The sequence below is a fragment of the Amphiura filiformis genome, chromosome 8 (assembly GCF_039555335.1).
Source record: "Amphiura filiformis chromosome 8, Afil_fr2py, whole genome shotgun sequence".
In the NCBI taxonomy this organism is placed as follows: Eukaryota; Metazoa; Echinodermata; class Ophiuroidea; order Amphilepidida; family Amphiuridae; genus Amphiura; species Amphiura filiformis.
Genome location: NC_092635.1, coordinates 15,375,606 through 15,390,674, shown reverse-complemented (window position 1 = coordinate 15,390,674; position 15,069 = coordinate 15,375,606). Strand labels below are relative to the sequence as shown.

The 15,069-nt window shown below is 36.7% G+C and overlaps 1 protein-coding gene across 2 annotated transcripts in view; it reads right to left on the bottom strand.

Moving 5' to 3' along the window:
• LOC140158685 (neuronal acetylcholine receptor subunit alpha-9-like) overlaps positions 1 to 15,069 on the bottom strand; it is a 92,802-nt gene that overhangs the window by 55,437 nt on the left and 22,296 nt on the right. The window contains exon 1 of one of the 2 annotated variants that reach the window (XM_072181867.1): positions 1,946 to 2,505. The exons of the other annotated variant lie outside the window; for it this stretch is intronic. Coding sequence (XP_072037968.1) covers positions 1,946 to 2,024 — 79 coding nt within the window. The 5' untranslated portion in view covers positions 2,025 to 2,505. Of the gene's footprint in view, positions 1 to 1,945; positions 2,506 to 15,069 lie in introns of those variants that run through there. 2 annotated transcript variants of the gene reach the window in all.

The window sequence follows — 15,069 nt, the reverse complement described above, 5'->3', positions numbered from 1 at the left end:
ATCCCCATACTTTTAACGTAGGCTATTTGTAGAGGTCACGCGTCAATGGGAAAGAGCACTGTGTATTGTGTATAGGAAAACGGACAGTAACTGCAGTATGTACGTTTAAGCTAATAAGCGCTTATAGACGAGACAGGACGGGATTTGTGCTGATCGATGCGTATGTCCATAAGGAGCAAACTTAAGTCCCAACATCTGTATGTTGATCATTATACATGTATCATTTTGGATCCCGTTGGAAATATTGAAGGGAAATGTTTGATTCTACTTCATCGGAAATTTATGAATGAAGTGTTTATTCTACTTTTCCTTAACATCATTTGATTGGATGTTTCGTGATCCATAGTCTGATAAGTAGATGCAAATTATATGCAAATTTAACAGTAAATATCAGTATAATTTCAGTTGAAATCGTGTATATTAATGCGATGTGCCTATACCTCATAAGGAATATTGGTCACGGACTTCCACCTGCGGACTTCCATACTACATAAAATGCGCCGTGTGACTTTCAGTTTAGAATATAGAAATTCCTCATTATTCTTATGATAATGAATAGGAGATTTTTTTGGAAACGTTCGGCAAGTTGTAGAGTGTGGGGTATTAATTTAATTAAGGTTTAATTTGAAATTTACCAGCTAAGGCGAGTGAATTCCTCATTTAACCCATGCATTTAGTATCCTTTTAATAATGAAACACGAAGAAATAGGACGTGTTTTCTATCTATTTGCCATGCATGGTTGTTTTGCTCGACTCGTCGTCGCCTGACCATCGGACTGTCCACCTGAACCGCTATTATGCCATAATCACATTTGAACTTCATATCATAATAACAAAAGCAAATCCTCAAATTCCTAATACTGCGATTTTTTGTTGATATCTGCAGCTATATAAAATAATAGGTCGTGCATTCAAACATGTTGCATGTGTTTTGCATACTGGTTGCGTATTAATATGCAAATTCCGTAATATGGGTGGAGAAAATAGCAGATGAAACGGAATTCGGAACCCCCTTGTTGAAAGAAAATACAATTGACATAACTGACTTGAGATTAATAGATTTCAATATATTTTCGATTCAAATGTTTTAATCCAATTTTGGATTCGTACGTAATCAAAACCGCTTAGATTGATTTTGAATCTAAAGAATTTAGAGAGTAGCAGATGAGCACCTTGTCACACTTTTAACCGCAGTGATTTTGCGATTTATTCTTGTTGCTTATATCAAGTTTGGAAATACTTAGCGTGGATATTTTGCATTGGGATCCTGATAATTATCCATTTATACTGCGTACGTCCTGTCACTGACAGACTTCAGCTCCGGGCTTCAGCTACGCCACTGCGTGTACGACCTATTTATATGATAGAACCGAATGTAAATAGAACAAGTGGGACGGAAAATATTTTGCGTACTCAGTATCGGTCAAAACCGTGAAAACGCAGCACCCGCAGCAGGACTGAGCAGTAGCAACAACAACAATGAGCAGCAGTAACAGCAGCAACAACAACAGCAACAACAACAACAACAAAAACAAAAACAGCAGCAGTAGCGTAGCCAGGAATGTTGTTGTAAGGGGTCAAAGCCAAATGTTCGTCCCCATTTGTCAAATTTTTGTCCCATTTTTAGTCTTTTTAAGGATACATTTTATCCCTGAAAATTTTCTGCGGGGGCAATTCCACCGGCTCCCCCTGCCTAGCGCTTTGCCCCTGAGCAGAAGCAGCAACAACAAAAACAAATGAAAGATTGTTCGCTGTGAAAAAAGTTATTGGGCAAGGAAAAACACCATTGTCTTTATGCATTTATTTAGGTAAGGCGAACATATTTCAATCTACCAACCAAGAAAGGATCTCATCAAAACGAAATAATGATATAAATGGCAGTTTCATTAATTTGTATATCTATTTTGACTGTCATATCATTATAATAATAACTGAGTATACTCACCGTGAGTGTTTAGGTATGTTACCAACATAATAGATAGGAGATGCAACAGGACACGATGAAACGGTACAGTATATTCCATGGTATAACACTAAAATACAGTTTCGGAACTCCGGGGTAGAGCTATATAGCCTACGTATTATATTCCGTGAGAGTAGCTGGTGCTGAATATTACATATATCGTATCACTATAATAACGAATTATAGGGTTGTACAATTTGCCGTGATCACATGAATATGAGTTGCTCTCCGTGCTCTGGTATCGTGAGGATTGAAAGAGTATAATGCTGAAGCTGCAAGAAGTGATAAAATTGTATTTCATCAAGTAGTGTTGTGCGGTTATGCATTATGTCACAGCATGGACTGTGTCACAGCCTGAGAAACTAATGAAAACTGTCGAAAATGCACGATGTTACGGAAGTAACACGATGTGCCGTGACTGTGTTGGTTACAGTGTACTCACGTCATAAGTGCCAATCCGGCTTGAAATGTGTTTGGGGGTGACAATCGGCCTAAATTGTCAAATAGTGGCTGAAAAGAACAAACAATTGGTAATTTTACCGTAAGGTGGGGGTATACGTACACGTCCCCCCTGCTTCCCCCGGGATTGACGCCCGTGACTCATGTTGGTTACTCCGTCCCTTATCCTCATTGTGCCGAATGGCGAGGAGTCTTTAGCAAAGACTAACAATAAGATCAACTGAGATTAAGCCAAATAAATGAGAAACGCTAGCTAAGAGATCCCGGACGCCAGCAAAGTATCCCAAGCAGACCATATAAAAAGAGGCAAAATGCGCCCAAACCATCATCAATGTAAGCTTTCCTGATAATGGATGACCTTACTATCAAGATTAGATTGCAATCGCACGGCAACTTGTGGCTGGTATACTTTTACATGCAAGTTCAGGCATAGATGAATGAGGAATCAAATTATGCTGAAAACAGTCTGATACCTGTCTGATATCTGATCCCGAGACTGATACCTATTCATTATCACGATTATTGTTTTAAAGTAGCATTGTATCCAAGTTGATGTGAGGTAAAACTCCTACAGACTTATTCAACTAATTATAATCTTAAACGATCATTCATTGGTTTTTGAGGGATACTGTTTGGTTCATTTTTTTTAGGGATAGTATTTTGTTCATTTTCTATCACCAGATCTCTCCATCAACAATAGTCCTCTACAAAATGCACACCAACTGGTACTCACCAGATCTGAAGGCACTGCTACTAAAGTAACTCCGAGGTCATGCATTGAGTTGGTTTGAATAAGGAATACTACGGGCGGAACCAGCGCCTTTTGTTAAATATCACACATGAGTAACGTGGATAACCTCTATTGGTTACCTTCTGCAGTTCACGTTTGGAATATAACCTACCAGATGGAGTAGTCGGAGCAGGGGCTATTTTAACGTGCCTCCTGGCACGTTCGTGCAGTGAGAATAAAAATCCGTGCAGTGAGAATTAAAAATACGTGCTTAAAATTATTTCTTTACTATTCAAATTTTAAGCACAATAATGACCAGGAAATTAAAGCAGTTCCGCATCATAAACAAAACGTTTTACAGAAAACAATTAAATGTCGGGTCATATAGAGGGTATAAAACGTATAAATGTTTTGCAGGTCCTCTATATATCCCGACATTTAAATGTTTTTAAAACATTTTGACAAAAACTAAATCGCGTTTATAAATTATAACATTTGTGTGTTTGCTGGTTCCGCCTTAAAGCAAGACTGGTCGAGTCAAAAATTCTCTCCAAAAAGTTTTAATTTGTGCATGCAGTCAAACGAGAGAAAAAATCAAGCAAAATTGCCTTACGCCTCTGGTAACGTCTTTTCTCCCCAATTTTTCTATCACTCAGGACTTTGGAAAAACGGGGCAAAGTGGTAAAAGGTGTGTTTTTTATGCAACTTTGTATGAGTTTGTATGCGTTTTAATTAACATTAAACCATAATACCATTTAACTCGATATCAGTAAACCAGCTACAGTGTACTTTCATCCCGATGCAGCTGATACAAAACTTACAATTCAATTAAATGGATTGAAATTTTAAATGAAAATCTATCTTTCTAAATAAAACCAAAGATTTTATTTTCTTATCAACATTTTACAGGGATTGCATTTTATGCAACTTTGCACAGTTTTCATTCGTTTTTGCATTATGATTAACATACTTTAATCGTTAATCAGTGATTTTCTCATCCGGAGGATCGTAAAAATCCTCAAAATTCATATTTTGCACCTTTGTTATAGTGTCACAGATGTTTTAATATAGGCTGCTAGTGGTGAACCAAAAAACGGGTATTTTAAGTCAAAATAAGATATTTTACATGAATTTGTAAAATTTCACCACCTAAGGGCTGGGTCACCCACCTTTGCGCAGTATTTTTCATGGAACCTGAGAGCACATCAGACGTATTGAATTGCATTTCCAATACGAAGAATGTCCTTCTGATATCATATAATTTTGATTTTTTTTGAAATTCGCGATAAATACAAATTTTATGGCAAATGATTAAAAATTGGTATTTTTGAAATTTAAGAGTCCTTGTAGTAAATTGTATAAATCTAATGATATGTACTTAAAGTGTATGTAGCTGGGATGAAAAGCCGTCCATCATATGTGATTGGACACTACGAATGAGCCGTAAACTCCGCAAATTGTATTCTGAGTTACGGTGTAGAATATGCGTGTAGGTCGTATTCATAGGTATCTCAATTCGGCGCGACAAGTATCTCATCAAACACTGTTTAAACCAATCAATAATCCTATTGCTGAAGGGATGATAAGCTTCTACCTATTTCTATAGAAATAGATCTTGTCTTTGTTTGCTTTGGCTAAATCCTGTTCAAGTGGTGGATAACAAAGCATTGTATTTTGTCTAGGTATATATAACCCCGTGTGTAACCAACAATTTACAATGAGAGGACATTCCTGAACCTCGTTGACTTGGGGACGATTTGAAATGACAGCCAAATATGACTGTTTGATATTTATTACCAGAAAGGTGGAAAAAGAGACACACGTAGAACCGACAAAAAATATACAATGTTGTTGAAGGGACAGAGTTCAACAAACCATAACCCCGCTTCTGGATATCGTTTGAAGTCAAATGATATACCTTTTTAAAGCTTGTGATTTATATTTTCTAAACACGAAATAAAAAAAAATACCGGGGACCGAGTTTACGGCTGATTCGTGGTGTCCAATCACATATGAAAATTTTGACCTCTCGTATTGAAGATATAGATTTTCCCCCAAAACACTTAAAAAAATTGAGGCCTTTTTGGGAAAAAATGTATATCTCCAATATGAAAGATTAACATTTTTAATTGATGGTCGACTTTTCATCCCAGCTACATACATTATAAGTACATATCATTATATTTATTAAGTTTACTTTGAGGACTGTTAAATGTCAAAAATGTCAAAAATGTCAATTGTTGATAATTTGCCCTAAATTTTTTATTGCATTGCAAATTTCAGACAATCAAAATTATTTGATATCAGAAGGACATTCATCATATTCAAAATGCAATTCGATATTTCTGATGTCCTCTCAGGTACAATGTACCACAAAAAAACCGTGAAAACGTCGCTATCCGAGCGCGCCCTTAAGTAGAGATATAGGCTACATGTATTTCAATGGGGCTTCAACTTTGCCACGGATTTTTCACGGAAAATTGTCTCCTGTGAATACTGCTGTTTCCTTGTTTGTTTCTTTGATTTTTTCTTTTCTACATAATGATAATTTGTGGCCGTACACTACGAATGAGCCGTAAAGTCGGCAAATTGTATTCTGAGTTACAGTGTAAAATGTGCGTGAAGGTCGTATTCATAAGTACCTCAATTTGGTGCGACATGTATCTCATTTGATAGCGCCAGTCAAACACCGTATAAACCAACCAATAATCCTATTGCTGAAGAGGATACACAAGCTTCTAACTATTTCTATAGAATCCTATAGCTCTAGACTTTGGCTAAATCCTGTTCAAGTGGTGGGTTACAAAGCATTTTGTCTAGGTATGTTTAACCTACAATTAACAATAAGAGGACATTCGTGAACATCGTTGACTTGGGGATGATTTGAAATAACCGCCAATTAGGCTATGACTGTTTGATATTTATTACCAGCAATGTGGAAAAGGAGACACATGTAGAACCAAAACAGGTACATTTTGATGAAGAAACAGAGTTCAACAAACCATAACCACGCTTCTGGATATCGTTTGAAGTCAAATAATATACAATTTTTAAAGCCTGTGATATATATTTTCTAAACACGAAATAAAACAAAATTGACCGGGCCGACATTACGGCTGATTCGTGGTGTACGGTCACATTTGTCAAAACTCTCACTGAGATCACTGAATTGGAGTTTAACCCTGCATTTGTGAACCCGGTGTGTACATTCATCAAGCTGTGGCTAATAAAAATAATGACATGTAAATTTAATTGATTTACATTTTAAAGAAAACCCACCCTTGTAAATAGTAAATAAATTGTAGGCACATGTGCGCATTTCGTGTAACTTTGCAGAGTTTTTATCCGTTTTCACATTCTGATTAACATGTTTTAATCGTTAACTTCGCATGTAGCGAACCAAGTGTGTACTTTCATCGTGTTCTATCGATAAGTTTCGAAAAAAATGACAAGAATCGGATGATAAGTATGCACTTTCAAAGAGTATACGTTTTATGTAGCTATTTAGTTATGGCAGAAAAAAAAAGTCACATCACAAAATAGTGAGAATGTTGGTCAAACGACGAACAGTTGGTTAACATGTTTTATCATTTGAAATAATCTTAATCGTGCAACCAATCGTGGAAAATATTATTAGAAACAACAAGTTGTCCTTACAACGATATTACGTAATTGGTAAAATCGTAAATTTAATTTTTAAGCTTTAATTTTAGAATATAAATTGTGGTGTAGCCCAACGGTAAATTCTTGGATCTCTGTTATTGTATATGAACTATAATAAATGCATGAAGGATGTTCCAATTTATTCTCTTTGCTGATTACATAACAATATTATACTCAAATAAGAATATCATTAGAAAAGTATTTTTAAAATAATAAATGTAACGTGAACCAGATACAAACACAATGGGTTCAATTTTTTATACCTAAGGATACGGGATATAAACATTAACAAGATAAAAATACAGTATGGCAGGCAAGGATTTGGACAGATTGATAAATACGGTATGAGCCTCCCCACCAGGCACTTGGTTGATGGATTGTTAAACGACCTCGAGGCGACGGCCATCCCCCCACAACATGTTATGAGGTGAAATACAGCCCTCGAGCCCCCTCCCTCTTGCACATCCGGGGGGGGTCACTCCCATTGTGGCCTGTAGCCTACACCATCCGCGATAATGAAAACGCGTAAAAAGGGTCGTTTTTCGTGGGTAGGAACGATACGCGCGTATCGCGTTTAGGGTGTCAAAAACATGAAAAATTGAAAAAAAGGGTAGCAAAATTGCAATTTCTAAATACGCGGAAATGAAATTTAGGGTATGAAATTTGATGTTAGGAATGAACTCCTTGTTTAGGGTGTCGTTTTAGCCAAGGGTTAAATCCTTGTTTAGGGTGCTTTTCAAAAGTTGATTATCGCGGATGGTGTACAGGCCACAACGGGAGTGACCCCCGGGTTGCACATCCACAACCTGCTTGGGCATCGAGGCAAAAGTAACCAACAAGTCAACGTGCAGTGTCTTTCCCCCCCAATAGCCCTTGAGTCGGAGATATATCTGACAACGGCGCACCATTGCATTTACAGCATCTTATTTCATGTGTCCGATACCTTACTGTACCCCTTCACTCTTGTTCCTATAAGCTGCTGTGAACCACTGATTGGTCCATGTGGGTGTCTTTTATATTACCTAGGTGCCTATAAGTTCGTGACCTGTGTCACTCCTCATGTGCTATTGTTCACTCTAGCATTTTAAATATACATGAATAAAAATATTCTAGATGTTGCTTCAAATGTTATAACCCCCCCCCGGAACTCTTTATGTCAATACATTGGAATTGACAAGAACGCACTTCAGGAAACAAATATATTTACTATGGCGTTCAGATCTTGGATTTTGTGTCCTTGCATTTTGTTTATCGATGAAAGATTTTTGTGGCTGACCGGAATCTTTACAATCTGACCAAACACTGCAATTTCTTAAATCTATGTTGGTGATTTGCAATTCCCTTTAAAGCATGCACACTCTCGGAAACAGCCACTTGTAGTACTGCAGTGATAAACTCATTCTAAGCTACTAGCACCTTTGCTGATAAAGCTCGTAGGCCTATATAGCTGTGGATTTTGTGAAATATTCATCGCAAGATGATAGGGTTTAATACATGCCCCAAATACCAAAAAGCGAATTATGTATATTGTTTTTACACAGTCAATTCTCTGTAGGAGCTACTTAATCTTATGAAGCAGATTTTACATGTTTTCAAATATAGCCTCTTATTTTACATCAAACTTGTAAATTATTAAAACAGAACTGCATGTTTATAGAATCAACATTAAAAGTAATGTTTTGATTTGAATGTGGGTTTTTGGATTGAATAAAATGAGATGAAAACTGATGAAATAAGACGAATGAGATGAGATTTAATTAACTGAAGTGAAGAATTGACAACTGGACAGAGCGAGTTTACCTACAGAATACAGTATTATCCATTATTATATAATATGAAGCTTCCATCTATACCGCTCATTTTTGGGGCGCCCTCTACGGAGGCGTCCCACAATATTGGCATGTACTTGTGAGTAGCTTCTAATTTCAGTCTTACTAGATTTACTCCGCAATTGTTGTGCTATTTTGCTAAAATTATGCCCTTGCTCAGAAATAAATCCACAATATGCTTGGATTTTATTTTATTATTGTTTTCTGTTATGCACAGGATAAAATGGTGTGCGTATATTCTTTGTTTAAAAGACAAAATTAATGGATTTGTAAAAACACCAAATAAATCGAGACCTTTGACCTTTGTAACCACTTTGACCTTTGTAACCAGTTTACCGCCTCTTAGAACCCGATAGACGGTGACCAACACTTTGGATTACAATAGCCTAATCTGAATGGCATAGTCCAATGAGCTCAAATAAACAATCATAGTGCAAAATTTGACCTAACTTGCAGAGTATGAGTTTTTGTACCCAAAGTTTCAAAGTCAGGCATCTTATCAAGATCAAGATAGTGATAGTGACATAACAATTAACACGCTTATCTTACCAAGGTCTTATCTATCTGCATGGGGTAATTGGAAATTATGGTGTAGCCTATTTGTTTTAAGGATGAAACAACTGGCTCCTTTTGCATGGAAATTAGAACAAATTACTATACAAGCTGTATCAAAAAGTTTGGTACCCAGCAGTTTTGATAGTAATTGAAAAGCCTGGTTCTTCCAAATGCAATATCGGGCCCCCCTTAAAATGATAAAATGATCAGACCATAAATCTTTTGTGACTGTTTATGACATTAATCAACAAATTATGCGGATCCTAGATGTGTCGAGGATGTTATGTTTATGAACAAAACGTTACGTTTGTATTTTCAACATTGTTAATCATTGCTACGTGTATGTTAACAAATGAAAGTTCTGTAATTATTTTAATTCTTCAATGCTAAGTTAGTAAGTATTCTTTTGGATATCATCAAATTGTAAATCTCTAGTCAGATTTTCAGTGTGTTAACAACTATGTATCAAAGATGTTACGTTCATGTACAAAACATTAACGTTCTTATCTTGTAAACATTGTATACCCATATAGCTACTTTTGAAGAATGAATGTTCTGTAATTGTCTTTTATCCTTCATCTCTATTAGATTTTCAGTGTATTAGCAAGTAGATGATGTATATGTATCACAGACGTTATGATGTATATGTATCACAGACGTTATACATTCATAAAAACTTTTCTTTTGGTCAACATAGGGGTAGATCCTCTTCTATACTATCCATCATATACCCCCCTGCATAACGAAATTCAACAATATTCAATATCCAAAGCAATATCATCACTACAATATGCCCCAAAATTGAACTCCCCCACCCCACATAATCGCAAATTGACACGACAGCTTCATTCCAATTCAATTTATTTCATCCAAAACGGTCCTGTGATACACCTTCCCCAATCAAACACATTTGTCTTGCATTTGATCATCTTCTACTCTTCCCTAGAAAAATCATTATGATACCAAATCCCCGGGACCAAATCTAAACACCATGCCATGGAATTCACCATATCACGTCCAAGCTCACATAATTTGGGCGCCCCATTCCTTTTTTAAAGGAATTTTTATTAGTACTGAATGACGTTTAAATCAAACTGTTCAGTATTTTTACAAAACTGTTCAATATATCTTGATCAGTGTCCGAATTAAGAAAATAAAAGGGGTTGTCCCACAGACAACCAGGTTGTAATTTCTGGTTGTCCACCAAAGTTGTTGGTTGTCCGTAAACTGCCACAATCTGAAAAAAACTACATGTACCCAATAAAGTGGAGTGAGTGTATAGTCAATTTATGAACAATTACTCTTAAATATTTAACAATTCATCAGTTGTGTCAGGTTTGAGCAAACTAACATGCTGAAAAAGTGACTTTTGGCTGTAGATCTTTGGTTGTCCGCCGGACAACTAGAGCATTATTTTCGGTTGTCCGGTGCATGTTTTGGTTGTCCCGGGCGAACGGACAACCAAAATTTCGAACACTGATCTTGATACCCGCACGCTCATCACAATACCCAGAAGGCACGCATCACATAAACGCAGTATTCACGTAGAGCGTTCACAAACAGTGATTGAGACTAATTTTGGTACTGCACGACTCCCTCTGATGTGCAGCAAGTCATGTTGTCCTGCGAAGCACACAAGCAGCACAAAAACTGCAGCTAAAATACGGCGATTTCATCGGGTATCTGAGTTAATCAGGATCAGTATCTTAATATTGACGGTGCACAGAGAACATGGTTACTCGTTTCACGGCGGTATTGCAGTATTTAGGCCTACAACATTTTCACGGTAAGCTTACTCAATTGTCTGCGTGGTGCGTGCGTGTGCATTCAATCAACACAATAGCAAGGCCAGGCCTAGGCCTGTGTCTATAAAAAGCCGTTCGTTTTTGATGCATGAATGTTTTCATTTATGAGTTTCAGTCAGCTTCATATTATATAATAATAATAATATTGGATGGCTTTATTTCGGGTTGTATGAGAATATACGCACTTGCCATGAATGATATTCAACTCGCCGTACCGGCTCGTTGAATATCATTCATGGCGCGTGCAGTATATTCTCATACAACCCTCAATGCCATCCAATATTATATAACTATTAGCCAGTGCCACATACATATTTATACATATTTATCACAAGATTCGTCAAATTTGCACCTTTGTCACCAAACACCTCGGGACTCTTATCACCCTCTGTGTTTTTGCGTCACGAATGGGAAACATTGTGTGTTGACGAATCGTCACTGTATAAAGAGGGATGCAATGAGGATACGGAAATTGTGATCTTGGTGATGTAATGATGTTAAAGTAATTAAAGGGGCATTTTGTGATCCACAACCTTGTCTCCCAGTTTTATATAAAAAAGATGAGATTTTTATGCCACCAATAATGTTTATGTACAAAATATTCTTGCTGATTCATGCGCTTGGCAAAAATATCGTCCAATTTGTATTTACGTTCTGGTTAAGGGATCTGATAGCAACATTTGCCCATTATTTTTTGTGGAACCACATCAGACATCACATTGCATTCTGAATACGATGAATGTCCTAGGTAATTAAATGCCCAGTCAGATGCATTTCACTCCTGCCAAACAAAAGTCACCCATTTTTGAAAGCTGGACATTGAATGGACACTCTCATGAATATTGATTGACAACATGCCAGCGCTCAAATCGGACACAATAGTAGTAGACGCTGCAGTCCGTTGCCATTGAGCACCAAAGGTTTAAGGTCAGGTCACATCGACCATAGATATATTAAGCGTAGGAGCGTTACGATTTCAATGACATCGACCACCTTTGATGACAATCCAACTTTGACGTGACCTTGAACAACTTCGGCGCTCGATGGTGATCACATCGACCAGGTTTTATGGCAATCCAACAATCTGTACTAGGATAATCTTGATATGACCTTGAACATTTTCGGCACTCACATGCAGCAAGTTTCATGACTATTCAACAAACTATCAATCACCTAAACATTAAAACTCCAACAGTTTAACTCCCTCAGCTTCCTGTTAACTCTAAACTCTCTAATTCATAATTCCAAACATTTATGTAATTTCTGCCTTTTCTGATATTTCTGTCTTTTACAGTTACTCTTCTGGAACAGCCATTTAATATGCTCGATTGATGTACCGTATGTTTTAAGACGCGCTTTTTGGAAAACGTGCCGCATACATTCATTTTAAAATTCGTTCGGACACTATCTGGAGTAAATAGATTAGAGAAACATGTGATCCAAAAGAATGCTTATAATTCTCTTTAATTTAAAAATCTGAAGATATTTAACCCACATAGTATACAAAAGGCGAATGGGGAAAATGATTCATGTACGTGTCGTAAACCAAGTTTTATATATAATCATATAATTATCATCAATTTTACCAAGCTTTTAAAACTTACATTTGGATTCATGATAAGTGAGTCAAAATAAATAACTTCGTGACTTGTTACATGATATTTTGGTAAAACGGGGTTTTGAACACCGAGCTGGCCGAGCGGCGATGGCGGGTTAAGTTTGGGTCGATAGAAGACCAGTGTGGTGATGGCTAAAAGTAACTGAGACTTCACACAAGATGTACATAATCATTCAACGTTCTTGTTCTTTTCTTGGTTCATTAACATCACAATATGAACATGATGAAAGTACTTTCAATATCTCCAATGTTTAAGCTTACTGTACAAAATCACACAAAAATCACTCGGTCAAACGTCCCAAATCATGCTCTGCAATCACAATATTCCTCTGCAATGTCAATGTCACCTCATTATTATTGATTTGATATGATTTTCCCTTGTATAAAACGGTTTTCCAATCAAGTTTCACATTGTAAACACACTCGTGCAAGCAGCCATCTCCAATTCACGTGCAATCAAGGTCAAAGGTTACCAACAAAAATAACAGCTTACAGGCGCACACCACTAAATTGAATGAGCAGAATACCATTTTACTACACAACCCCCTCCTTCGCGCAAGCGCTGACCCAGCGCGTCCAAAACAAGAAACAACAAAAACAAGAAAAAGTAATTTGGGTAAAGTAATTTGCATTGCCAAGAACTTTAAAGCTGCCCCTTATGTCTACAAAGCAGTATCAATAATGAATGTGTCTTTAAACAGCAATATTTGGCACATAATATCACATGATAAAAATAAAAAATAAAGTACACGGTTGATCACTCAGAAAAGCTACATTTTTCCCTGGAAGTCAACTATCCAACTAGTAAAAGCAAGACAGAGGACAACCACGAAATTTCAAGTCGCAAGCCCAACCAATTAAGGCAAGACTGGAAACTTGAAATGCTTCAAAAAATGATTACGATTTGAAATTGTGTATCAGAAACATTTTGAATACATTTTAACAAGCAACAAGAATGAACCCAGCTGTTGAAGATCAACACTCTCGCAGGTGCACACAAAACCCAAAATGACAATTTAGTGACTTCCTCTTCCAGTACAATCTTCTAGTAAATGTCTATAATGCATTCACTAACGTGCTAAATACTCCGCAGATTTTCAGTGCGAGCAATTTCCTTCCTAAGTTCCAATCTCATAATAAATGTCTATACGTGCATCTATATAACAAATCTACAGTTTATCACTTCAGTTCATTAATGACATTCAACACACAAATATAAATAGGCAAGTCAGTCCTTCTTCCATTGTTGCACCTTACATGTATAATAGATCTCAAATATCTACTACATTCCTCACATCGAAGACATGTCCATGTTCGTTTTTAACTAACTTATTAGAATTACACGGAGCCACAGTCACACTTGACCCCAACTTCAGGATCCAAATTATTTATTAATTAGACCAGTTTTTCTCGCTGTCAGCCATGCACACTTTTATCTACCGCGAAAGATCATTCATTTCCCATTAAGTTCATCCGCACACGGTTCACATGCAACAGTTTGCCACCAACAGCAACGCTCTCTGGAAACCAGCTCCTAATTTTACCCCATCCGGCAACTCCCTCATCACTTTTCAATGTCGGTAATTCCCCGAGATCCACACGGCTCAACCAGAATCTGGTAAACACCCATCAGCTCCATCACAACGTAACAGCACCACCCTCTGCATGAAAAACCCAGCGTCCACTCGATGCTGATACACAAATTCTTCCATTCTTGACAATCCGGTTTTTATGTCTTACAAAAACTTGACACGATTTTCATGATATCTTGGTCAAGATATCTAGTTGCATGCTATAATTGTGGGCAATCTACTGAATTAGCAGCACGTAGCACGTACGTTTTCGCGTACGTTTTCGCGTACGTTAATACGGTGTTAGGCCTAAATATTGCTAGTCTCAGTTCCAAACTGGATTTTGCTCATTCGTACGGTGTACCATCTCCGCCAATTTCCTTTTTAATTTCCCCTTTTTTTTAATTTCCCCTTTTTTTTAATTTTTTTTTTTTTTATTTCACTTTTTTTTTAATTCCTCTTTTTTTTTTTTGAATTTCCTTTTTTTGAATTTCCCTTTTTTTTTTTTGAATTTCCTTTCTTTTTTTTGAATTTCCTTTTTTTTTTGAATTTCCTTTTTTTTTTTTGAATTTCCTTTTTTTTTTTTGAATTTCCCTTTTTTTTTTTTTTTGAATTTCCTTTTTTTTTTTGAATTTCCCTTTTTTTTTTTGAATTTCACCTTTTTTTTTTTTTTTGAATTTCACCTTTTTTTTTTTTAATTTCCCAAGTAAAATAAAGTTTGGCAGAGGCGGGGTTCGAACTCACGGCGCAGGGCTTTGGATACTCTGTGGGCCTAGCGCCTTAGACCAGTCGGCCACTTGTCATATTGTTATGTGTCGAAAATTATTTGAACATATGGTCGCAACTTCAACATAGGCCTACCACGTGACAAGCAAA